The sequence below is a fragment of the Rhinopithecus bieti genome, unplaced genomic scaffold, assembly GCF_001698545.2.
Source record: "Rhinopithecus bieti isolate Rb0 unplaced genomic scaffold, ASM169854v2 scaffold_18477, whole genome shotgun sequence".
NCBI lineage: Eukaryota > Metazoa > Chordata > Mammalia > Primates > Cercopithecidae > Rhinopithecus > Rhinopithecus bieti.
The window spans coordinates 516,136-541,010 of NW_016809209.1; the positions used below are offsets into that span (position 1 = coordinate 516,136).

At 40.9% G+C, this 24,875-nt stretch overlaps 1 protein-coding gene across 3 annotated transcripts in view; it reads left to right on the top strand.

Moving 5' to 3' along the window:
* The window catches only part of NLK (nemo like kinase), a 158,776-nt gene extending 136,670 nt beyond the window's left edge, over positions 1 to 22,106 (top strand). The window contains exons 8-12 of one of the 3 annotated variants that reach the window (XR_001888532.1): positions 5,788 to 5,874; positions 11,619 to 11,817; positions 12,714 to 12,807; positions 15,202 to 15,328; positions 22,090 to 22,106. Coding sequence is in view for 1 of the 3 variants with exons in the window: in XM_017888902.1 (XP_017744391.1) it covers positions 5,788 to 5,874; positions 11,619 to 11,817; positions 12,714 to 12,807; positions 15,202 to 15,256 (435 nt within the window). In the remaining 2 variants the exon portion in view is untranslated. Of the gene's footprint in view, positions 1 to 5,787; positions 5,875 to 11,618; positions 11,818 to 12,713; positions 12,808 to 15,201; positions 16,999 to 22,089 lie in introns of those variants that run through there. The other 2 variants (XR_001888531.1, XM_017888902.1) reach the window with 2 other exon arrangements.
* Positions 22,107 to 24,875: the final 2,769 nt, after the last annotated feature.

Here is a 24,875-nt window from a genome sequence, read left to right on the forward strand (position 1 = left end):
ATTTTATTTTATTATATTTTATTTTATTTTATTTTATTTTAAGAGAGAGAGTCTCCCGGCTGGGCATGGTGGCTCATACCTGTAATCCCAGCACTTTGGGAGGCCAAGGCAGGCGAATCAGTTGAGGTCAGGAATTCAAGACCAGCCTGGTCAACATAGTGAAAGCCTGTCTGTACTAAAAATACAAAGAAAATTAGCCAGGCATGGTGGTGGGCACCTGTAATTCAGCTACTCGGGAGACTGAGGCAGGAGAATTGCTTGAACCTGGGAGGCAGAGGTTGCAGTGAGCCAAGATCGTGCCACTGCACTCTAGCCTGGGTGACAGAGTGAGACTCAAAACAAAACAAAACAAAACAAAAACACAAAAACAAAGAGACAGGATCTCCCTAAGTTGCCTAGTCTCGACTTCCTGGGCTCAAGCAGTTCTCCCACCTTGGCCTCCCAAAGGGTTATGATTACAGGCATGAGCCACTGTGCCCAGTCTAGGGCATATTTCTAAGCATTCTGACTTTTTTTGCTTATTCAGATTGATTCTGTTGCACTTAAGAGAAATGTAAACTTCTTGTTTGTTGCTGATATCCTGGCCCAAATGGTTTTAACCTAATGGCTATAGAGTTAGAGGGAAGAATGTGAACTTAGAAATGCAGTATCTGTAGCACTTCATCTTTCCTGTGGAGCCAATGCTAGAAACTAAAATTTTAATGATTGTCTTTCTGAAGAAGCATTGGTATGAATAAACTGACATAGAAAAGGAGAAAGTATGTAATATGACTGTTCTAGGCTGAAATTATGCTTTTATGTTTATTGTATTTGTTGGGGTGTGCTTCTATAAAGAAAGGTGAAATTTGGTGGAGGGAGAAATTTAAATTTTCAGGTAGCCTTAACATCCACTAATTTTATTTTCTCTAGCCACTCATTCCATACCCAGTTGTCTTCAAGTCTTAAAAATTCTGCCTTTTAATTTGTTCTCTATCCCCATTCACTGGTACATAGAACTACTTATTTGCCTGTCTTCCTTGCCCACTAGAGGAGTCTTTTTCATCTTCATTACTTCAATAACTAACCCAGGCCCTGACATTGGGTGGTTTCTAAATGAGTATCAATGATATTAGGAGGTAAGGATGTGTGTACTGGTGCAGTTTAACAGATGAGAAAGCCAAAGCCTGAGTGACTTACCAAAGTTTAGTAATAGCAAGGATAGGATTCAAACTCATGTCTTCTAGTACTTCTTCCAGTATTCCCTTTGCTAAGCTATGACATACCTTCACCGCAAAAATAGGATGAGTAGTTTCATTTTGAGAGTGGAAGGGAAAGAACTGTTTATGGTGAGACAATTCAATTGTACGAATTGTCTGGAATTTGGCTGCCAACCTGCACAGGCTAGTAAAAAAGAAGACAGCTATTCACAGTAAAAATTTTTCTGGAATATCAAATCGCTTTACACAGTAACAAAATTCTTGTGTAAAATACATGCAAATTAAGTTATAAGTTAAAGCCTCTCCCCCATCACTCTCCACCTCTCCTTATTTTGACTAATATAGATAATTTCAGAGCTTTATAGACTCACACATTTTTAAACAAGAAATACTTAGGCTGGGCGTGGTGTCTTACACTTGTAATCCTAGCACTTTGGGAGGCCAAGATGGTAGGATCTCTTGAGCCCAAGGGTTTGAGATCAGCCTGGGCAACATAGGGAGACCCTGTCTCTCTAAAAAAATAATTTTAAAAAAGTTAGTGAGGGCCGGCTGTGGTGGCTCACACCTGTAATCCCAGCACTTGGGGAGTCCAATGTGGGCAGATTGCCTGAGCTCGGGAGTTCGAAACCAGCCTGGGCAACATGGTGAAACCCCGCTCTACTAAAAATACAAAAAAATTAGCCGGGTATGGTGTCAGGTGCCTGTAATCCCAGCTGCTCTGGAGTCTGAGGCAGGAGAATCGCTTGAACCTGGAAAGTGGAGGTTGCAGTGAGCTGAGATCACACCACTGCACTCCAGCCTGGACGACAGAGCAAGACTCTGTCTCAAAAAAGAAAAAAAAAAGCCAGCTGTGGTGGCACATGCCTGTAGTCCTACCCAGCTACTCAGAAGGCTCAGGTAGGAGGGTCACTTGAGGCTGGGAGTTCAAGGCTGCAGTGAGCTGTGATCGTGCCACTACACTCCAGCCTGGGCAATAGAGCAAGACTCTGTCTCTTAAAAAAAAAAAAGAAAAGAAATACTTCTCTTTTTATTACCAAGGAATAGCGAGTTGGTCTACAGATACTTGAATGCCAAATATGCTGTATGGGCTCTGTGCATATATGTAATTTTTTTATCCAAAGTAATCTTATCAAGACTCACACAAGGCTGGGTGCAGTGGCTCACACCTGTACAAATCACAGCACTTTGGGAGGCTGAGGAGGGCCAATGGCTTGAGCTCAGGACTTTGAGACCAGCCTGGGCAACGTGACAAAACCGTGTCTCTACAAAAATACAAAATTTAGCTGGGTGTGGTGGTGCGCACCTGTAGTCCCAGCTACCTGGGAGGCCAAGGTAGCAAGACTGCTTGAGCCCAGGAGGTGGAGGCTGCGGTGAGCTGAGATCACACCACTGCACTTCAGCCTGGGTGATAGAGCAAGACCCTGTCTCAAAACAACAACAACAAAAAAGACATACAATTTTAGAACTAAAGTAAACTTCAGAAATCAGATGGTCCAACACCCTCATTTTATACTTAAAGATACCGAGGTTAAGACATGTTGATTTATCTAATTAGTTAGTGAGGAGACAAAGCTAGAACCTCTATCTAATCTTATCTCTATTACTCTTTGATCCTGAAGAAAACTTATATATAATGAATAATTACCTCCTGATGATTCTGAGGTATCTTCTTGGTGGTGTTTTTTTTTTGTTTTGTTTTGTTTTGGTGGGGGGTGGATTTTCCTACGTGGCTTTTGTTGGAAGGAGGAAGATATATAAAATTCTTGACATTAATAGTTGTCCTAGCGGAATTCTGAGGCTATGACCAAGGTCCAAGGAAACCTTTTAGTGTTCTGCTTCTCCTGTTTCTGGTGTTGTGGAGAGCTTGACCCAATGAGACCTGCTTATATTGCTGTTCGTGCTGCTGTTTCTCGCCTTCCAGTGCTCAAATGGCAGGAGCTTTCTGTGATATTTTGAATTTTCATCTGCTGACAAACCAAAAAATACAAGGCAGACTACCCACAGGAAATTTATATAAGAGGTTTGCAAGTAAAACTTCCTTCCAGTTTGCCTTGAAAGTAATGCAGTGTTGGTGAGATGGTCAAATTCTCCCAAACATAAGTCAGACTGCCTTCCCCCCACCACCCCACCCCTTTTTGAAGTTCTGCTCTCTTGTTATTAGACCATTAATGATGTAGTAACAAAATGTAAATGCCCTGACCCTAAAGTGGTATGATGAGGCAGTGTCTGCAGAAGAGATCAGGACCAGATAAAGATACCACACAGTTCACAGATGGCTTTTAAATTGTTTTCAAATGAGAGAAACACATATGTTTTAAAACTCTCTTTTAGTTTTCCCACAAATATAATCGTAGTGAAGCAGTCTGGGCGTTATATAAAATAAGAAGCCCAGGAACTATGAAAGGCTGCTCTAGTCTGAGATTATATCCTAAAAGTTCAAAGTTTTATGGGGAACCCCTGAAGAAACAGAGGATGTAAAAAGGATTTAGAGAAGCTGGGCACAGTGGCACGTGCCTTTGGTCCCAGCTACTCGGAAGGCTGAGGTGGGATGATCGCTTGAGCCCTTCCTGGGCAACATAGCAAGACTCCTATTTCTTTAAGAGAAAGCAGCAGCAGCAGCACTTAGAGCTAATGGGAAGAGATCAGATCCAGATAAAATATAGTTTATAGCACTTGAGTCTCTTCACTTTCCAAATCTTAGTGAAGGTCAGGGGTCATTACTCCCAAAGTTAGGTTTTCTTTAGGCTAGGCTTTGACTTTTTTTTTGTTTTTAGAATCTCATTCTGTCACCCAGGCTAGAGTGCAGTGGCATAAGCACGGCTTACTGCAGCCTCAACCTCCCAGGCTCAAGCAATCCTCTCACCTCAGCTTTCTGAGTAGCTGGGACTACAGGCATGTACCACTAGGCCTGGCTAATTTTTAAGTTTTTTGTAGTGATGGCATCTCACAGTGTTTCCCAGGCTGGTCTCAAACTTGCAGGCTCAAGCAGTCCTTCTGCCTCAGCCTCCTAAAGTGCTGGGATTACAAATGTAAGCCACCGCATCCAGCCTTAGCCTTTGACTTTATTGTTATTTGAGTTGATTTTCATAGGCTTTGACCTACCAAACTTTCTGACCACAGAAAGGTTATAAGTAGACACCAGGTCTAAAACTCATTAGGAAAATCATTTACCCCACTAAGAGATTAGTTTGTTTTTTTTAAAGTGGTATGAAAGTCAAGCCAATAATAATATGGCCATAAGTCTAGAACTTTCAAAGCTTGAGGAAAAAATTCTCTGCCAAAGGTTATATTAAGCATTGGAAGAAAGGGAGTGTCTAAACATTTTTTGTCACCTTCCTTAATTCTGCCTTTTTTACATTAGATATAAAGAATTTACTTGTGTGAGAGACAGAGCAATGATGCCATTTACCTGCTCTGTCCCCTGACGCTTCTAGCAGTGAAATGGAAGCTTTATAAGCTCTATGGCTTCTCAGGTCATTAAAGCCACCTCTCTGCTTCACGGAAGTCAGATATGGCCATGTGGATATGCCTACCACTTACGAAGGCAATTATTGAGTGAGAAATCAATGCTAAAGACAATTCAGATTGAACCATCAAAACCAGTGGTGTACTTTCTTAAAGAATCTGTATGTTCTTGCATGTCCTTTGGCTCCTTTAGGACTAGTATCTCAGCACCTTTATGGTAATGTTGTCATAAGACATAGTTCACATGCTTATAGTTTACGTGCTTTGCAGGTGGCCCAGGTTTTAAAACCTTTCGATCTTTTCTCTCCTACCTCTAGGCATGTTTGATTATCATTCTTGCCAAAGCATTTAAGATGTAAGGCTAAAACCCATTTTTGGCCATGCTCCGAGCCCACGTTGTTTCTATAACCTCAAGCTTCTGTACCTCATTGGGGGTTTGGGGCTTTATTTTGAAGCCTCCTATGTACCCATGATAAATAAATGTGCATGCCTTTTCTCCTATTAAAAAAAAAAAAAAAAAAAGATGGCTAGCAGGAGTGCCATATTTACAACTTGTTTTCATTTTTTTATAGGCTCTTTTGTGCTTTCCCCTATAGTGGGTAACCATGCAATATAAAAATATATAGGGCCAGATGTGGTGGCTCACACATGTAATTTCAGCACTTTGGGAGGCCGAGGCAGGCAGATCACTTGAGGTCAGGGGTTCGAGATCAACCTGGCCAATATGGTGAAACCCCCATCTCTACTAAAAATTACCTGAGCGTGGTGGCACACACCTGTAATCCCAGCTACTCAGGAGGCTGACCACAGAAGAATCGCTTGAACCTGGAAGGCAGAGGTTGCAGTGAACCCAGATGGCGCCACTGCACCCTACCCGGGGCAAGAGAGCGAGATTCCATATCAAAAGAATAAATAAATAATAAAATAAAAAAGTAAAAATGCTACGGGAAGTTAGTAACAATTGTTGCTTTTGAAGACTGGTTAATGAAGGGAAAACTCATTCTCTTTGAGTTTAGACACACATTGCCTTTTGAGCTGAGTACTTACCTTGTCATAAGTTGGCTGTATTCCATAGCTGTTTACACAGAGACTCACTTAAATATTTGAATTTTTAATTTTTTCACAGCCATCTCTTCCTGTACTCTATACCCTGTCTAGCCAGGCTACACATGAAGCTGTTCATCTCCTTTGCAGGATGTTGGTCTTTGATCCAGTAAGTAGTGTTTGTTTTATGTATTTTAACGAATTACAAATACATGTGTTCGAGAGAAACAGTGTGGTTTTGAATAGATTGGCAATGTAAATAATTACTTTTCAAAACATAAACTTCAGTCCCCCGTATCATATGTATCATGCACGTTCATCACACAGAAGTTTGATTATTAACACATAAGAATCTAGGCGAAGAGATAAGGAGCTGGATCTTATGTATCTCTTATTTCTTATCTCAATATTTGTAAAAGGAATTTGACACCAAGTTAAATCAAGACAAAATAATTTTTTGTTTGTTTTGAGACAAGGTCTTGCTCTGTCACCCAGGCTGGAGTGCAGAGGTGTGATCTCAGCTCGTACCCTCAACCCCCCAAGCAGTCCTCCTACCCCAGCCCCTTGAGTAGCTGGGACTACAAACATGCTCAGCTGATTTTTAAATATTTTGTAGAGAAGAGGTCTCACTATATTGCTCAGGCTGGTCTGAACTCTTGGGCTCAAGTGATCCTTTTGCCTCGGCCCCCCAAAGTGCTGGGATTACAGATGTGAGCCACCACGCCCAGCCAGGACACAAAGTTTTTTAAGATTATTTGAAAAAAATCTGACCATTATATTCCATAAGAAAATGTTTGCTCTGGGTTTTTGAGATGGAAGCTTTTCCCAATACCCTTTCTGGACTTCACTCTTCTGGAACATACTACAAATTATAAGTTCAGCTCTTCATTTATTCATTCATCCAAAGAATATTTATTATTCACATCTATGCCAATAACTATTGTCAAAGAAGACTTACAAATGGAAGCATTTAGAAAAGAAAATTTAACTTGCCGAGAATACAAAGTCACCAAATACAAAAAATACCAGAGAGTTAAAAGATAAAACAACCACAAAATTACCAGAGTTATTAAGTTTACGTTGGTCCATTTGTAGTGAGAAAGCTGCAACTTTCTCAGAAGATATCAAATTCACAATCCTTCAGACATCAGCACAGCAAAGATTAGGGATAAAAATAATTCTGTTAGAGTCCTGGTTGGTGAGAAACAGTCAAGGTTTGTTTATTTGGGGGACCAGAACCAATTATTTTTGTAATGTCTCAGGGTACAATTTAGATTGCTTATGTGTTTATTTTGGTGTTTTTTGCTATTGTTTTCTGTTTTTTACTGTGGTGTATTAGTCCTTTTTCTTGCTGCTGATAAAGACATACCCAAGACTGGGCAATCTACAAAAGAAAGAGGTTTAATTGGACTTACAGTCCCACATGACTGGGAAGCCTCACAATCATGGTGGAAGATGAGGAGGAGCAAGTCACGTCTTACATGGATGACAGCAGGCAAAGAGTCAGAGCTTATGCAGGGAAACTCCCCTTTTTAATACTGTCAGATCTCATGAGACTTACTATCACGAGAACAGCACAGGAAAGACCTGCCTCCATGATTCAGTTACCTCCCACCAGGTCCCTCCCATAGTACCTGGGAATTCAAGATGAGATTTGGGTGGGGACACAGCCAAACCATACCATGTGGTATGTGAAGTGCTTAGTGATACTATAGGCCTGACAAAGTGGCAGTTCTTGCTCGCACAGTCTCTCCTTGTGGTCAAGTTCCCACCATTAAGGACAATTTCAATCATATAACTTGCTTTATTGAGCTAGTAATTTACTATCATTTGATATTTTATGTTATTTGGCAAGTTTATCTACATAGCTAACAGAATATGTTGATCAATATGTTAAAAAACAAACTCCATTTATATGGTTAACAAAACTAGAGCTGTGTGAAATTCAGGCTTCAGAGGTAATTTCTACCTTCCCATAGAGGATTTTATAAAGGGTCTAGGATTGAAATTTACTTGTATGTGTTAGAAATATTTTATTCTCTATTTCTATTTAGATGTGGATCCAAGAACCATGTAACTCACCTTTATCAGGTGTGCATACACTGTTTAGAGCTGTAAGGCATTCTCTTTCTCTGAGATCCCATGTTTTGTTTTGGTTTGGTTTGGTTTTTTGAGACAGAGTCTCGCTCTGTTGCCCAGGCTGGAGTGCAGTAGTGGCACCATCTCGGCTCCCTGCAACCTCCACTTCCCAGGTTCAAGCGATTCTCCTGCCTCAGCCTCCTGAGTAGCTGGGATTACAGGCAGGCGCCACCACGTCCAGCTAATTTGTATATTTTTAGTAGAGATGGGGGTTTCACCATGTTGGCCAGGCTGGCTCGAACTCCTGACCTGATTATCCACCTGCCTTGGCCTCCCAAAGTGCAGGGATTACAGGCGTGAGCCGCTGCACCCAGCCTAGAGAGCCCGTGTTTATTAATGCTCCCAATCTGCCAGGAAGTTAGTGTTTATAGTCTTTAAGGCTGGAATTTCCTAAGCCATAGAGCAAGTAGTAAGTCCATTTTTCTGGGAGGTTTTTTGTACACAAGTTCTACATGTGACATGTCCTTATTCCTTTACACTGGGATTATCACACTTAATTAAATGAAATTTGTGGTGTGGTTGTAGTTATAAAGATTTATTTAAGGAGAAAGATTTATCTGATAAGGAAGAATACATATTCTTATGGAACCTATGTAAGTAACTACACAGTCATTTAAAAATAAAGAAATTAAGCTGAGCATAGGGCACAGTGACTCACACTTGTAATCCCAGCACTTTAGGAGACTGAGGCAGGAGAATCCTCTGAGCCCAGGAGCTTAAGACCAGCCTGGGCAACTTAGGGATTAACAAAATTAAAAATTTTTTAAATTAGCTGGGCGTGGTAGCACTTGCCTGTAGTTCCAGCTACTCGGGAAGCTGAGGTGGGGGGATGGCTTGAGCCCAGGAGGTTAAGGCCAAGGCCACAGTAAGCCATGAGCTCACCATTGTACTCCATCCTGGCAAGGGAGACAGAGTGAAACCCTGTCTCAAAAAGAAAGAAATTAATTTATTTAATGCACACTACATAATAAATAACCGTTTTTATCACTGTGTTATAAACAAAGCCAATAAGTGTTACTTTGTTACAGAATTATTTTTAAATTGGCCTGATGCTTTATTAGCTTTTGATCTATATTAAGGATTTTTTTTTATTTCCAGTTCTGAGAGTTCAATCAGAACAAGAAACCATTTAAAGAAAGTTTTTTTCTCATTGTAACCTGTTAAATTGAAAGTCAGAAATACATTAAGAAGGATATGAGGTGTGTGTGTGTGTCAGGGTCTCACTCTGTGGCCCAGGCTGGAGTACAGTGGCATGATCTCGGCTCACCGCAACCTCCACCTCCTGGGTTCAAGAGATTCTCCTGCCTCAACCTCCCAAGTACCTGGGATTACAGATGTGTGCCACCACGCCCAGCTAATTTATTTTATATTTTGGTAAAACAGGATTTCACTATGTTGGCCAAGCTGGTCTCGAACTCCTGACCTCAAGTGTTCCACCCGCCTCAGCGTCCCAAAGTGCTGGGATTACAGACATGAGCCACTTTTTAAATATCCATGAAGAACAGACCATTGACCATATTTAAATCAGTGTATTTATTTAGTCCATTTAGTCTGAGGTAACTAGTTATTCTTGTTTTGTCAAGCTTGGGTTAAGCAGTCTACTGCCATGGCATGTCTGCTCCTGGACTGAAATGCTGACTCAATTACTTGATTGAGTCTAAAAGGCAGGTGTCTGTGGTGAGATACACATACACAGACAAACACAGACACACACACACACACACACACACACACTCTCTCTCTCTCTCTCTCTCTCTTTCTCTCTGTCTCTGAACATCCGTAATCTGGAACTCTGAGTGCCAACATAACAACATAAATGACCTCACCTCGGTGACAGGTCACTGTCAAAAAGTAGGCATACAACACACAGTTTGTTCAGTATCCCCAAGGGAAAAAAGACCCTCCAGCCTCCTTCAGCTGTGATTCTATCTTCCCCAAGCATATCCAGATTCCCCCATGCAAGTGTCCCCACAAAGGGTAATAAAATGGCATATGTGCAGGCCAGATGCACCAATGACAGGTTCCCCACAATGTCCCACATGCTGCCGAGACCTGTGGGCATTATTTACTGTATATTTTGCCTATTCTGTGCTCTTTGGAGTAAAAGTATTATTGAAAATGTCAAAAAGTCCTGCAGATAACCCAGCAGGTAACTGATTTTTTTAAAAAGAGAAAGCATTTATGTTTATCTATAGCACAGAATGCAAAGCTATTGGAGAAACTGGACAGCAGTGTAAGTGTGAAACATCTTACAGACAAGTATGTTGTTGGAATGATCACTGTATATAACCTAAAGGAACAGAAAGATAAACTGTTGAAGTTGTGTCCTGAAACTCATGAACAGAAGTTAATGAAAAATAGAAGGAAAGGGAAACCAAGAGCTCAGAGGGGCCTAGGATCAGGCACGTACACTGTCAGCCTGCTTGTTCCTTTGGGTTCAAACAGTGGAACACTATCCCAGTGGAATCTCTAGGAATAGCTATCAAAGGACTCCGACTTTTTTAGAAAAAAAGAAAAGGAAAAAGTTTACTTGCTAAGAATGCAGGGAAGTCAGACTTCAAAAGAGCTAGATCACCAAATAGAAAACATAAACTTATTGAAAAGAAAAAAAACAAGGTTATCAAGCATACATTTGCCTGTTCATGGTAGATAAACACCTGCTTTCTTCTGTGATTATCTTATCTTGAAAGGTCATGACATGCCTTTTACATCAGCATAGCGAAAATCAGAGATAAAAGTGTTTTAGGGAATCCGGGTTTATGAGAAACATTTTATTATTATTTGGGGACCAGAACAGTTGTTTTTGGTTTATTTGAGAACAAAAGTAGTTTTCATTCTTAAATTGTGTAATGTAAAGTGCTTGGTCATATTGGAATCAGGGCAAGGTGTGTGTTCTTGTTTTTGTCCTACTCTGTACTATTGAGTTCATGCTTAAATCTTTAAAATTTACTTTCAGTAGTACACATATGTCTACTGAGCTAAAAGAAGGGACAGTTTCTTTAATTTTTTTCATGGAGTAATGTTAAAAGTTTAGATTTTCAGGCAAACTTAAAACTCGTGTATTAAGTATTCTGATCTAAAGTGACAGAAAATTACTAGGTGCAGTAGCTCATGCCTGCAGTCCCAGCACTTCAGGAGGCCAAGACTGGAGGCCAGAAATTCAAGAACACAGTGAGACCCCATCTCTACAAAAAATTTAAGAAATAGAGTGCCAGAAAACAAAAAGCTAGACTAGATTCCTGATATTCAGACTGAGCTATATCTCAAAACATGGCAATCAGACCACTATCTGCTGCCTAACTCCAGCAGCTTTTGCCATCATCCATTTGGTATTCTAAGAGAGTAAAAATTTCAAGCAGCTTTGAAAATTGCCACTGTGAACACATCTTCTGGATGCTAACACATATTTAGAAAATATAGCCTGTTATTTAAAAGGTAAACGTAACCCCTTCAAAGTACTACATAAATGTCATGATATTTGTGATTTTTGACCCTGCATACATCTATTTCAATGTAGTAACTTCTCAGAATTTTAGAAGCAAGGCACTTCTAAGTACTTTATGATGGTAGATAATAACAGTAGTTGTCCTAAATCATACACTCCCTCTGCTACTATGTGACCCACCTCTAAATTCAATTATCCCTCTTTAGATGGGATGTACTATAAATTATATATATGCTGTGTAAAGCAGTTAATGTGTCTTTTGAAAGATCCTATGTGAACAGTTGTATTTATCTGTAGTGTTGATGTGCTGGTCTCTAATTTGATTTCAGTCCAAAAGAATATCCGCTAAGGATGCCTTAGCCCACCCCTACCTAGATGAAGGGCGACTACGATATCACACATGTATGTGTAAATGTTGCTTTTCCACCTCTACTGGAAGAGTTTATACCAGTGACTTTGAGCCTGTTACCAATCCCAAATTTGATGACACTTTTGAGAAGAACCTCAGTTCTGTCCGACAGGTTAAAGGTGAGTATCTGTTTTGGCCTTTGGCCAGGCAATATGCCTAGTAACATTTTCCATTAGGTGGCCATGAAGAGCTGAGATCTGAATGGTAACCAAAGCTCCCCTCTATGTTTATTTCACAACCTTGCATATAGCTATGTGTCCAGGGCATAACAAATCATAATTAATATTATATCCAGGGGAAGGTTGGGGAGATGAGTGAATATTTTGTTCTTATTTTCAAAGTTTATTTAGTGAGTATGACTCAAAATATGTTTAATATGTATTCACTCAATGTCATCTCATTGATTCAAACGTATTGAACTTCTTTATATAACATACAAAGTTCCATAAAGCATAAACATTTACTGAGGGAATTATTCCTTGGATGATAAGAGAAGGGAATTTCTGATAGTGTACTCATAAAATTTTGTGGCAGGATCTCCTATTGGGATACAGTGGGAGTAATGACATCCAAACTTCTGAGTGATTTTAGTGTCTACTGTAGGACATTTTACAAGAGAGAGGGTAGTCCCCAAAGTAACCACCTGAAACTATACACCTAGATACAAACTGAGGTCTTTAAGTGATCTTCAAAAAGGCAATAATTGCCAGCAAAACTTAGAAATAATGCCAAACCTGTGACGTGTCTCTCAAATTTAGAGACCATTTTACTCTTCCCACTGATGGGGTTGCAGTCTGCGTAATGCCACCAGTACGTTTCTTGCTTATATTTAGCAACAGCTGTCATTTTAGTTTTAGGAAGTTCAGCTGAATTCTGCTTGATAGATGATGTGTGTGTTTGATTCAACTAAATCAGTAGGAAATGCTTGTCAGATGCTAGCTAGAGTTAGCTGAGAATTCACTGCTCCCGGGCTTGCAAATTGTCATGGATTGTGTGATGTTTGTTTTCTCCACAGAAATTATTCATCAGTTCATTTTGGAACAGCAGAAAGGAAACAGAGTGCCTCTCTGCATCAACCCTCAGTCTGCTGCTTTTAAGAGCTTTATTAGGTAACTATATGTATTTCTAACATTCTTGTTAGAATTAAAAGGATGCCAGTGTTACTTCATTATTCAGCATATTTCTGTTTTTATTTAGATAACATAGATAAAAGGTGCAACAGAAAGTTTCTGTTACGAGGTTTGGCTTTAGTCAAAAGTGTATTAAAACTGTAAGCATCTGGGCTGGGTGCAGTAGCTCATGCCTGTAATCCCAGCACTTTGGGAAGCCAAGGCAGACAGATCACCTGAGGTCTGGAGTTTGAGACCGGCCTGACTAACATGGAGAAACCTCGTTTCTACTAAAAATACAAAATTAGCCAGGCATGGTGGTGCATGCCTGTAATCCCAGCTACTCAGGAGGCTGAGGCAGGAGAATCACTTGAACCCAAGAGGCAGAGGTTGCAGTGAGCCAAGATCACACCATTGCACTCCAGCCTAGGCAACAAGAGCAAAACTCCATCTCAAAAAAAAAAAAAAAAAAAAAAACACCATAAACATCACATTTTACACTGGTGCCAGTTGACTGTGGTTGCTTTAGCAGTTTTTTCCCCAGATGACCATTGTGCTGCCTCATCACATACGTGGCGATCCTACTGCAGCATTAGTATTATGGCCACCTGTCCTGGAGTTAGACGTGGTCATCTCAGTTCCCACTACCATTCCCACTCCCTAGTAATAACTGCAAGCAAGAAAATAATTTTTGTATGTGCAGGTGGACTGCTGGTGTAGCCTATTTAGAGGAGAAGTCAAAAGGCTTATGGTAGAGCTATGAACTTATGTTGGAAGTTACCAGGCGTCATTCTCCTTGTCTTTCTGTCCTTTCCTTCTCTTGATCTCTTTTTCCTTAATTCCTTATATATTGATCAGGGTCTAGTCAGGAGAAATAAACCATTTCCCTATAATATGAGTGGAGAAAATTCAGTAATAAGAATTGTTAACAAGGAAAGGTGATCAACTGCTAAAAGGCATAAAAGAGGATTCTGAAGGCTGCTGAAGTAGCAAATGCAGAAAGCAGCCACTCCCTGTAGACTGAGGGAGAGTAAACAAGAAGGAAATTAAGAAAACTAAGAATTTAGAAGAGGTTCCTCCATTTAAGGACCTCTTTGGAGAGGGTATGGCTGCCACAGGAACAGGAACACACAGCACGAGGGTGGTGTGGAAGAGGAAGTGTGCCAGCAGGTGTGGGCAGAACTGGTCCATCAAAGACCGCCTGCCAGGAGAGTTCGGGTGGACCAAAGCTGAGCCCTCCACATGGCCAAAAAAAAGCACAACAAACCAAGGAAGGGAGACTGCTTCCTGATGCTACAGCCTTGCAAATGCCCTTCCAGCACCCTGTGTTGACAAAAGCTAACATTAAGCTAGGTGGAAAAGGGGAACCATGAACAGGGTCTGGCTCCAGTATCACAAAGCAGGACAAAGGGTGGATTCGGATCTGAGTGGTGACAGTCTGTATCTTCCCTGCTGCCTTTCTCCTCTCCTTTTTCTCTCTCCCTGATGCTCTTTCCCTTTAATCATATTAAAAAATCATTGGATTTGTTGGACCGCAGTCAAGATTTTATGCTTAAAGTTTGTAAAATCGGGTGACTTTCATTTCTTCCATGTATTTTTCTATTGGAAGAAAGAGTTAAGTTGCATTTTTATTTATCTGTGGTTTTAAATTACTTTGTTTTACTATTTTCCCCTAAGAGTCAGTGACCCAGTCAGTTAGGCAGTTGAACGGCTTAGGTGCAAATGATCCTGGGCCTTGGGGAAACAAGGGGTTATACTTTTCCCTCTCAAGTTTGTGATCTCATTAGCAACCTTAGACATAAGAAAAGGCCAATAACAGATCTGTGGATAACCAATGCTAAATGATTACCTATACTTCTCCATTAATACTTGATAAAAGAATGCTTATAAGGCCCATTCAAAATAGGCCACTGTATTTTGAGAGGCTACTTTTAAATGGAAAATTCTACATCCCTTAAGGTTATTTTCCTGATTGATTATTGAAATTATTACTTGTAATACCTACATTTACTTTACACTTTCAAGTAGGCACTGTGGAAAAACACTTCACATCTATTATCATTTATTCATCACAGTATCCTATGAGGTAAACAGCATCATTCCTTTCCAAATGAGAAGAGATTAAGGCACTTGCTCAGTGCCATACAACTAGTAAATGACATGTTGTTTTCCAGCCTGCATATTAGCCACTATACCAGATTGCCTTTCCATAGATAACAGGTCCATAAACAAGCAACTTAGAGCAAATTCAACTTCAAAGAAACAAATAAAAATCCAGAAGTGGACTTAATGTTTTCAGAGGAAGAGAGGAAAACAGGTAGTAGTGAATTACCCTTTTGTCCTTTTGTCCATTGTGACATGATAACTAATTTCTCCATCTCTGTTTTCTTCCAGTTCCACTGTTGCTCAGCCATCTGAGATGCCCCCATCTCCTCTGGTGTGGGAGTAATGGTGGAAGATAATGTACTACTGAAGATGTAATGTAGCTTTCCACTGGAGTCTGGGATTTGCAATTCTGGAGGTTAATCATGCTTGTACTGTAATTTTACTAATGAAGTTTTAAATTAACAACCACTACTTGTATGATATGAATAATATTTAGAAATGTTACTAGACTTTTAATCTTGTAAAGTGGTTGTGCTTTTAGAAGAAAAATATTTTACCCAGAGTTGCACATGTTTTATGAATTTAGTGCAGCTGTTGTGGCTCACCTCAGAACAAAAGAGAATTGAACCAAATTTGGGAGTTTGGGGTTTTATGTTTTTGTTTTGTTTTTCTTTTCTAAAATGAAGTGAGATTGTTCACACACACACACACACACACACACACACACACACAAAGGACAGTCATACATTTTGATATTTGAGCCATTCCTAAAGATTTGGGGTTTTCTAAAACTAAAGAATCTAGAAACCTTGCCTGCGACCAATCATGGAGCCACATGAGCTGATCGTGGCTGCACCTGGGGGGAGGGTAGGGAAGAGGGGCATGCCACCTAATGATCAAGCCCTATAATTAGCTTCTCATTAGAGCCGTGATGGTGATGTGTGCTGTCTAAAATCCAATGTTGTGGGTAGAGAGAATGAGTTTGTGACTAGGAGAGACTAAACTTTTGTTTTCCTTACCCAGTATAAATATATATATATATATTTAATCTATTTTATTAGAAGTTTTCTGCTCTTTCTTACATAAAAGAACCCCAAGCATGCATCTTTCATGTGTGTAAATAATTCATTTCTGGGCTAATTTCAAAAGAATCCCAACATTGCTGTATAGAAAGAGAACTAGCTTGCACATTTTAGGTCTGTGAAATTTTGTGAGACTTTTCCTGCACTGGACAGTAAAAAAAATAATAAAAGACAAAAACAAATCAAAAAAAATTTAAGCCACAAAAAAGGCACATAGGGAATTATGTCAAATGTGTTTGTGTCCTTAGGCAAAGCTGTGGGAGTCTTGAAATGTCACAGTAGTAAATAACTTATTACTTTTTGACAAGTTCTTTTTTTCTGTTGGAACACTGAATTCTTCTGTGCATATGTACATATGAATACAAATCGAAGGCCTCTACCTCCTGGAGTTATACAACTTGGCTTGTTTACCTCCACATGCTGATGATGACTATTTTTTTTTTTAAGTTCAGTGTGGAGACTTGAAACTTGAATGTCCCTTCCAACTTTTATATTAAAATAAAAGACAAGAAAATTGAAGATCATTTTTCACCTGTACAAGGAATACTAATGGATCGTCTTAAAATTGGTCTAGGAAAAAACCTTGGTGTGTGTTATGGACAATTAACTGTTAAAGTTATTGTAAGTTATCTGTATTTAGCAGAGTATTTTCAACTTGAGTGATCTGAGCTGAATTTGAAGACTATTAATAAGTTATGTTTGGAAGTTTTAACTTCAATGAAGTAATTATTTGCTGTGAAAGAAACAAACATTGAATTACTAAACAAAGATGGTGCAATATCTTTGTTTTTTTTTTATGAGGCTCCTGAGAATCAACCCAACTGAAGCATTTCAATTCACTTGAATGAGAAACGTGTTTAGTATCAAAAGAGCCCAAGAAGACACTGGTGTGAAAGGTACAATCTCAGAGGTTGGTCAATTACCGTGGCACACTTTCTGGTCACTTTGTACAATGTAGATTTGAAGTACAGTGGTGAAAACATTAAATGTGACATTTGAAAAAGTTGTGTCATCTGTTTTATTTCAGTTTCTTTCTTTTGTTTTCTCTTCAGTACAACTCGTATCCTGACTTTGCAAAGTTTTGAGACACTTCCTATTTCCACTTTGATCTTTGCGGAAATAGGTTGTTTTTAAAAATCTTCTCAGAAACTTTAGACTGACAACATATTGAAAATTTAGTTGAATCAATATCAAAGACATGTGATTTAAATACACACAATATAGAAGTCTTTTTAGACCTTAGAGTCTCTAATCCAGTGGTTTTCAAACTTTTTTTTCTTTGAAGCAAGATCTTGGAGTCCAATATATTTAACAAATAAAAGTAGATTGCTTTGTATGAAGCAGAATGGTAAAGGGACTTGACACCTCCCTCCTCTTCACTTCTGCCTCCTGCCCCTAGCAGCCCAAAGGTACTTTCAGCTAAGGAAGAAGTCCCAGCCCAGTGTTGGTGTAATCAAGGCCTGAAACCAGGCTGCCTAGCTTCAAAATACTTTCCGTGAGGCTAAAGAAACATTACTCTTGAGTTTGTAGGTGGTGTGTACTTCTCCCTATCTTTTCTTTATTTAGCAAAATGAATGGATTTTTTTTCCTGACATTGAGGGAGTTGACTATTCTAACTCGTGTAAATTAATATAAATACATTTATTATTTTATTCATTCAACAAAATTTTGAATACTTACTAAGTATAAGAATTACTTGTCAGGAATCCATATTAATATCACCAATGCTTAGATAAGGAAACCAGTTTCATCACTTACAAGAGATCATTTTGAGTTATGCATACCATTTTGAAACTAAATTCTGGCTGGGCATGGTGGCTCACATCTGTAATCTCAGCACTGTGGGAGGCTGAGGCGGGTGGATCACTTGAGGTCATGAGTTCCAGACCAGCCTGGCCAACATGGTGAAACCCCATCTCTACTAAAAATACAAAAATTAGCCAGGCATGGTAGGTGGCGGTCGCCTGTAATCCCAGCTACTCAGCAGTCTAAGGCAGGAGAATCGTTTGAACCCAGGAGGTGGAGGTTGCAGTGAGCTGAGATCGTGCCAGTGCACTCTAGCCTGGGCAACAGAGCGAGATTCTGTCTCAGAAAAAAAAAAAAAATTAAATTCCTTTACAGATAAGTATTTGGGAAAATGTATTGACCTGCTCTTACTGAAACCTACTTAGAAAACCACGGAGATTTGTTCCTTATTGCTTTATTTTTGGGAATTGCAAAACTGTGGAGTTCCCAAAGCCAGTAGAGTCAGTGTGGACAGGTAAGTTAGGGCTATATCACCTACAATTTGTATGCAGTTTGAGAACATGTGGAAGATGCAGATTATCTCTTGAGATGACTCATAAAGTTTAGAATTTTTTTTTCCCCTCTATGCTATGTTATTTAAAATATTACTTTATATTAAAATAAAAAATAAAGAATACAAAATTTGAATTTTGAAATTAAGACAACTTTTAAAATATTTTCAGAAAACAAATTGAGTTTACTATCAACAGAGCCTCACCAAAGGCAGTTCTAAAGGGGACTTACTTTACTTCAAGAAGATGACATACTTCAAGAGGAAGAAAAAGAATAACTAAAAGCAGATCTCCAAGAATGGTGAACAAAGAAATCGGTGAACACTAAGCAAACACAGATTGCATATAATAATAATTAATAATATCTGGTTGTGGGGATGATGAATTACAGCAGCATTCTTTAAACTGGGGTACAGACACCCCTAAAGGTAAACGAAGATTCTCCAGGAGGTATGTGGGCACATAAGTTTGTTTGGGTCTTCTTGAGATGGAGTCTTGCTGTGTCACCCAGGCTGGAGTGCAGTCGCAGGCTCAACCTCCTGGGCTCAAGTGAGCCTCCCACCTCAGCCTCCCAAAATGCTGGGATTACAGATGTGAGCCATTCACCCAGCCGAGCACATGTACTTTTAAGAGAGTCAACTTCACTAACTTCGTTTTTTTTTGAGACGGATCTCACTCTGTCACCCAAACTGGAGTGCAGTGGCACAATCTCAGCTCACCACAATCTCCGCCTCCCAGGCTCAAGCAATTCTGCCTCAGCCTCCCAAGTAGCTAGGATTACAGGCACACGCTACTACCACCCAGCTAATTTTTGTCTTTTTAGTAAAGACGGGGTTCCACCACGTTGGCCAGGCTGGTCTCAAACTCCTGACCTCAAATGATCCACCCACCTTGGCCTCCCAAAGTGCTGGGATTACAGGTGTGAGCTACCGCACCCACCCATCTTCACTATTTTTTTTCCTCCATTCTCTTTTGGAGTTTTATTTTCACATCCCTCTTCACAGTTATCATTCTCCCACTTATAAAAGAAAGATGAATTTCTTACACATCTTAGGTATTAATGTGGTGCAATATACCTAAGTATAAAAACTTCCTGGGTTGCCAACTAAAGGGACAATTTGAAACAATTTTTGCTTGTAGAGACCTCACCTCTTGCATCTCACTACTGTCAGGTAATCCATCAATCCTGAGAGAGAACCCCTGGAAAGTAAAGCTAAGAGAGCATTAGGAAGAAATACTGGGACTGGCGATATTTTATTTCATTCAGGCAGCAAATTTGTGGCACAGCTGTGTCTGACTTAAAATTGAGAAGTGAGATGGTTTTTGTGGAAACATGTATAAAACAAATGTAGACCTTTCCCAATAGAAAGTAAATTGGTTTTGACTGTGTGGTTTGCCAGTTAGGACTTTCCAGTAGTGTATATGGTAGACATGTTCCTTAATTAGAATGAGCTTGAATCTACAGCTACAAAGTTTTGGCAAAAATATATTTAAAGCAAAAGATTAAAAATTAACCAAAAATATTTGAAATATTGGCGAGGATGTGAAGAAATTGGAATCCTTGTGCATTGCTGCTGAGAATGTGAAATGGGGCAACAGCTGTGGAAAATGGTATGCCAGTTCCTCAAAAAAAAATTAGAAGCCAGGCACAGTGGTGTGTGCCTGTAATCCCAGCTATTTGGGAGGCTGAGACAAGAGGATTGCTTGAGGCCAGGCGTGGTGGCTCACACCTATAATCCCAGCACTTTGGGAGGCCGAGGCAGGCAGATCACCTGTGGTCAAGAGTTCAAGACCAGCCTGGCCAAAATGGTGAAAACCCATCTCTACTAAAAATACAAAAATTAGCCACGCATGGTGGTGGGCGCCTGTAGTTCCAACTACTCAGAAGACTGAGACAGGAGAATCGCTTGAACCCAGGAGGTGGAGGTTGCAGTGATCCAAGATGGCACCACTGTACTCCAGCCTGGATGACAGAGTAAGACTATGTCTCAAAAAGAAAAAAAAAGCAAGATAACCAGAAAATGTAACAGTCACTAAAAAGAAAAAAAAGTTATTGAGTTATACTGAGTTCTACTTTGTGTTCAATATCTCTGTGTGCTGGCCATGGAGATTATCAAAACAATAAAATGTCAAGGTGCCTATGGTTCATGGGGATGGAAATATAAAGAAATCACAACATGGTTTCAACTCTGCTCTGAGACAGAGTTGAGTGCCCTGGAGTACTCAGGGGTGACAGCTAACCCAAAGCAGGTGAAGTGGTCAGGTAAGCTTCCCCGGGGAGCTGAACTGAGGATAAATTAGAGTTAGCCTGGCAAAGAGAGGTGGTCTGATCTGTGCTTTCAGTTACACTTTTATGACATGCACACCCATTTTAACGCTTGTACGGGCAAGGCTGTTGACCTTTCTCTTTGTGATTTCTTCCAGGGCTTTTACGCTCATAAAGCTCTCTTTCCACAAGAGGTCTGATGATTCTGCTTCCTGTTTTTCCATAGTTTGATGTATTTTTACATTTAACTCTTTAGTCTACCTGGAAGTTATTTTGATGATTGGCAGTGGGATGAGACCCTTGTGGAAGGATGAGGCAGAAACAGGAAGAAACGTCTTCATTCTGCTTCCCTTCTTCCTGAGTCGGTGACTCTGGGGTTCCCACCAGTCACCTTCTCTCCTCCCTGTGGTGTTTCAGTGATGGGTGAGTGGGAGGGTGTGTGGCTGCAGCCCTGGGTGATTGGAGGTGATGGTCCAGTAGACCATGTTGGCCTGAAGTAGGAGGGATGCAGAGCAGACTGTTGTGAGGACTGCCAGCATGGGGACTGGACAGGGCAGATAGAGGTGTATGTGCTACCTCTCCCTGCCCATCGCTGCCACCCAACTGGCTTGGCCTCATTCTCTCTGGGAAGCAGCAGAAAGGCAGGAGTGGGTCATTTTCCTGTTTTCTTCTCTCTCTGCTGTCACTTCCACCCCCCTCTCTGATGGATGGCACAGGCTGAGTCACAGCTAAGGGCTTTCTATGGAGCCCTTGGAACTAATGAAACTGCTAACAAGTGCCTGGGTAAATGAGTTGCCGCCCCTGCATCACTCTCCCCCTCCATCTCCCTGTTCCGATGAAGGCCATGGAGCAGGCCACAGGCTGCACAGCAGCTCATGGACACTAGAGACACAGAATGGGAATGAAGAATGGGGCCTGTCACCCTAAGCCAGGAAGGCAGGGTGGGGCGAAATGAGAGGGCAGAGGTAAGCACTGGGGAGAAGCATATGTGGAGAGAGAGTTGGTGAGAATTATGGAGAAGTGTGGGGAGAGGCAGGTGGCAGAGATGTGAGCAAGAAGATGTGAGGCATATGTATCAGGGTGGGGTGGGGTGGATTGATGGTACCCTTCTGTGCCAGGCACTGGGGCACAAAGATAGGAATCCCCTGCCTTGTCCTTAAAGAAACCTGGTTGCTGCTTTTTTTTTTTTTTTTAACTCCCGTCACCCAAGCAGCTGGAGTGCAGTGGTGTGATCTCGGCTCACTGTAGCCTCGACTTTTTGGGCTCAGGTGATCCTCCAACCTCAGCCTCCCAAGTAGCTGGGACTACAGGCACATGCCACCACACCTGGCTAATTTTTTTGTGTTTTTAGTAGAGATGAGGTTCTTATGTTGCCCAGACTGGTCTCAAACTCCTGGGCTCAAGCGATCCGCCCACCTTGGCCTCCCAATGTTGTAGGATTACAGACGTGAGCCACGGCGTCCAGCCTACCCACTGTTTAAGTTGTCAAAAAGAAGCCTGTGACACGAGCTTTACTATTCTCTTTTTACAGTGAGGCTCAGAGAGGCCAGGCAACTCTCCCAAAGTCACACAGTGGAGAAATGCGAGTGGGATTCAAACCCAGAACATCTGACTCCAGAATCCATACCCTTTCCACCACCTTGACACATTTGTAAGTACGTGTCAAGGAAAGACATGATCAGAAACAACTAAGAACAGATCAGTCTGGGTTGCTCTGATTTTCCCCGTTGATGGACTTATTTGGTTAGGGATGGGGGTGCCACAAGCTCCTCGTGTCTGGACTTAAGCAAGGCACACAGCAAAACCTCTTCTGACATCCTGTGGACACGGGGTGATATGTGGGTGAAATGGCTCAACGGCTGGAAGAATTTTGTTGCTGTTTTTGTTTGTTTGAGGCAGAGTCTTGCTCTATCGCCCAGGCTGGAGTGCAGCGGCCTGATATTAGCTCGCTGCAACCTCTACCTCCCAAGTTCAAGCGATTCTCCTGCCTTAGGCTCCTGAGTAGCTGGGATTACAGGCACCTGCCACCACGCCCGACTAATTTTTGTCTTTTTAGTAGAGATGGGATTTCACCACGTTGGCCAGCTTGTCTCGAACTCCTGACTCAAGTGATCTGCCCACCTCAGCCTCCCAAAGTGCTGGGATTACAGGCTTGAGCCACTGCGCCTGGCCAAGAATTTCTGATTAGATGAGAGGCTGTTTCTAAAGGCTCTAAAAGTTTCTAAAGTCCAGGACTGAAAGTGGGAAGTGGTGGCTTTGCACCACAGGGCTCTGCCCCTGGTCCTGCTCTGTTGAACCTTTTTTTCCTTATCCTCTCCTCCATATTTATTTATAATTATCGACGTAATATATGTCTGCTGTAGAAAACAGAAACTATGGCTAAGCCAAAAGAAAGAAAAAGCATCCTGATTCTCATCAGCACCACTTGCTGAGCAGCCATTTTCAATTTGCTGTAACTTTGAACGTTTTTAGAATACAATATTAGGACCTGAAACCCACAACAAAAGAACTCACCGTTCACATTAAGGGTGCATCCTGCCAGTCTCTTTATTGCAAACAATAGCAAGAAAATGTAGCATGTTATTGGGTGCTAACAATGAGCTGGCAACAGTCCTGTGCTTCTGACAGGCATTATTTCATTCAATCCTCCTAACCCTTTATGGGCACTTTAAAGACCTATTTTTCACAGAGGACAAAACCAAAGTTCAGGGATGTAATAATTTCCTCAGGCCACAGAGACTGGTTGAACACTTGAGGCAGGGTTTGAACCAGGTTTTGTCTGATTCTGGAGTGGGGCTCTGATCGACTATGGGATGCCTCCCTCCAAAGGCGCCTGCAGGTTCACCTGGACCCATCCACCACTATCTGCCTTTCCACCCCGCCTTCTTACTGGGAACTGTGCAGGACAGTCCAAATCTCCCCCTTGCTTCTTTTCTGCTTGCACAGTAGCATCTGGGGACATGACTTAGAATGTGATCCCATACCAGGCACAAAACCCAAAGACTCCTGATCTGTCAGTAGCCACCCATGGGTGCTTATTTTATAATAGGAGGGTGGCTTGCCTAGGAAAGCCAGGTATTTAAGTAACAAACGCTTGTTGAAAACTTACTGTTTTTCAGGTTCTGTTCTAAGCACTTTAGAAATAACTTTTTCTTTTTTTAATGACTTTTTTGGCAGAGTGCTGTGGCCCACGACTGTAAATCCCAGAACTTTGGGAGGGTGAAGCAGGAAGATCACTTAAGGCCAGGAGTTTGAGACCAGCCTGGGCAACACAGTGAGATCCTGTCTCAACAAAATAAATAAAACAAAATTACCAAGGTAAAGTGGTGCATGCCTGTAGTCCTAGCGACTAGGGAGGCTGAGGTGGAATGATCGTTTGAGCTCAGGAGTTCAGGGTTACAGTGAGCTGACTGGGCTACTGCATTCCAGCCTTGCTGATACAGTGACAGCCTGTCTCAAAAGAAAATTTTTTTTTTTAAGTAACATAAAATTGACCAGGCGTGGTGGCTCACGCCTGTAATCCCAACACTTTGGGAGGCCAAGGCGAGTGGGTCACCTGTGGTCAGGAGTTCGAGGCCAGCCAGGCCAACATGGGAAACCCCGCCTCTACAAAAAATACAAAAATTAGCCGGGCGTGGTGGTGCAAGCCTGTAGTCCCAGCTACTTGGGAGGCTGAGGCAGGAGAATCACTTAAACCAGGGAGGTGGAGGTTGCAGTGAGCTGAGATCACGCCACTGCACTCCAGCCTGGGTGATAGAACGAGACTCCCTCTCAAAAAAAAAAAATTAATAATAATAAAGTAACATAAAGTAAAATTGACTCGTTCATTGATGTACAGCTTTATGAGTTTTAACACATGTATAGATTCCTAGAGCCAACAATGTCTGAATAATGAACATTCATATACAAAAAGAGAACTTCAACCTAAACATCACACCTTATACAAAAATTAGCTCAAAATGGATCATATATCTAAAAGAAATGTAAAATGATAAAACCTGTAGAGAAAAGTAGGAGAAAATCTTCATGACCTCAGTTTAGGCAAAGAGTTCTTAGGCTGGACACCAAAACCATGAGTTACAAAAGAAAACGATTGACAAACTGGACTTTATCATAAACAAAAACTTTTGTTCTGTAAAAGACAATGTTAAGAAAATGGAAAAAACAGCTACAGACAGAAAGAAAATAGTTGCAAATCACATACTCAACGAAAGACTTGTATTCAGAATATATAAAGAACTCTTCAAACTCAACAATAAGAAAACCAACAACGCACTTAAAAAAAAAATCATGAACAGACACTGCACCAGAGAGGAT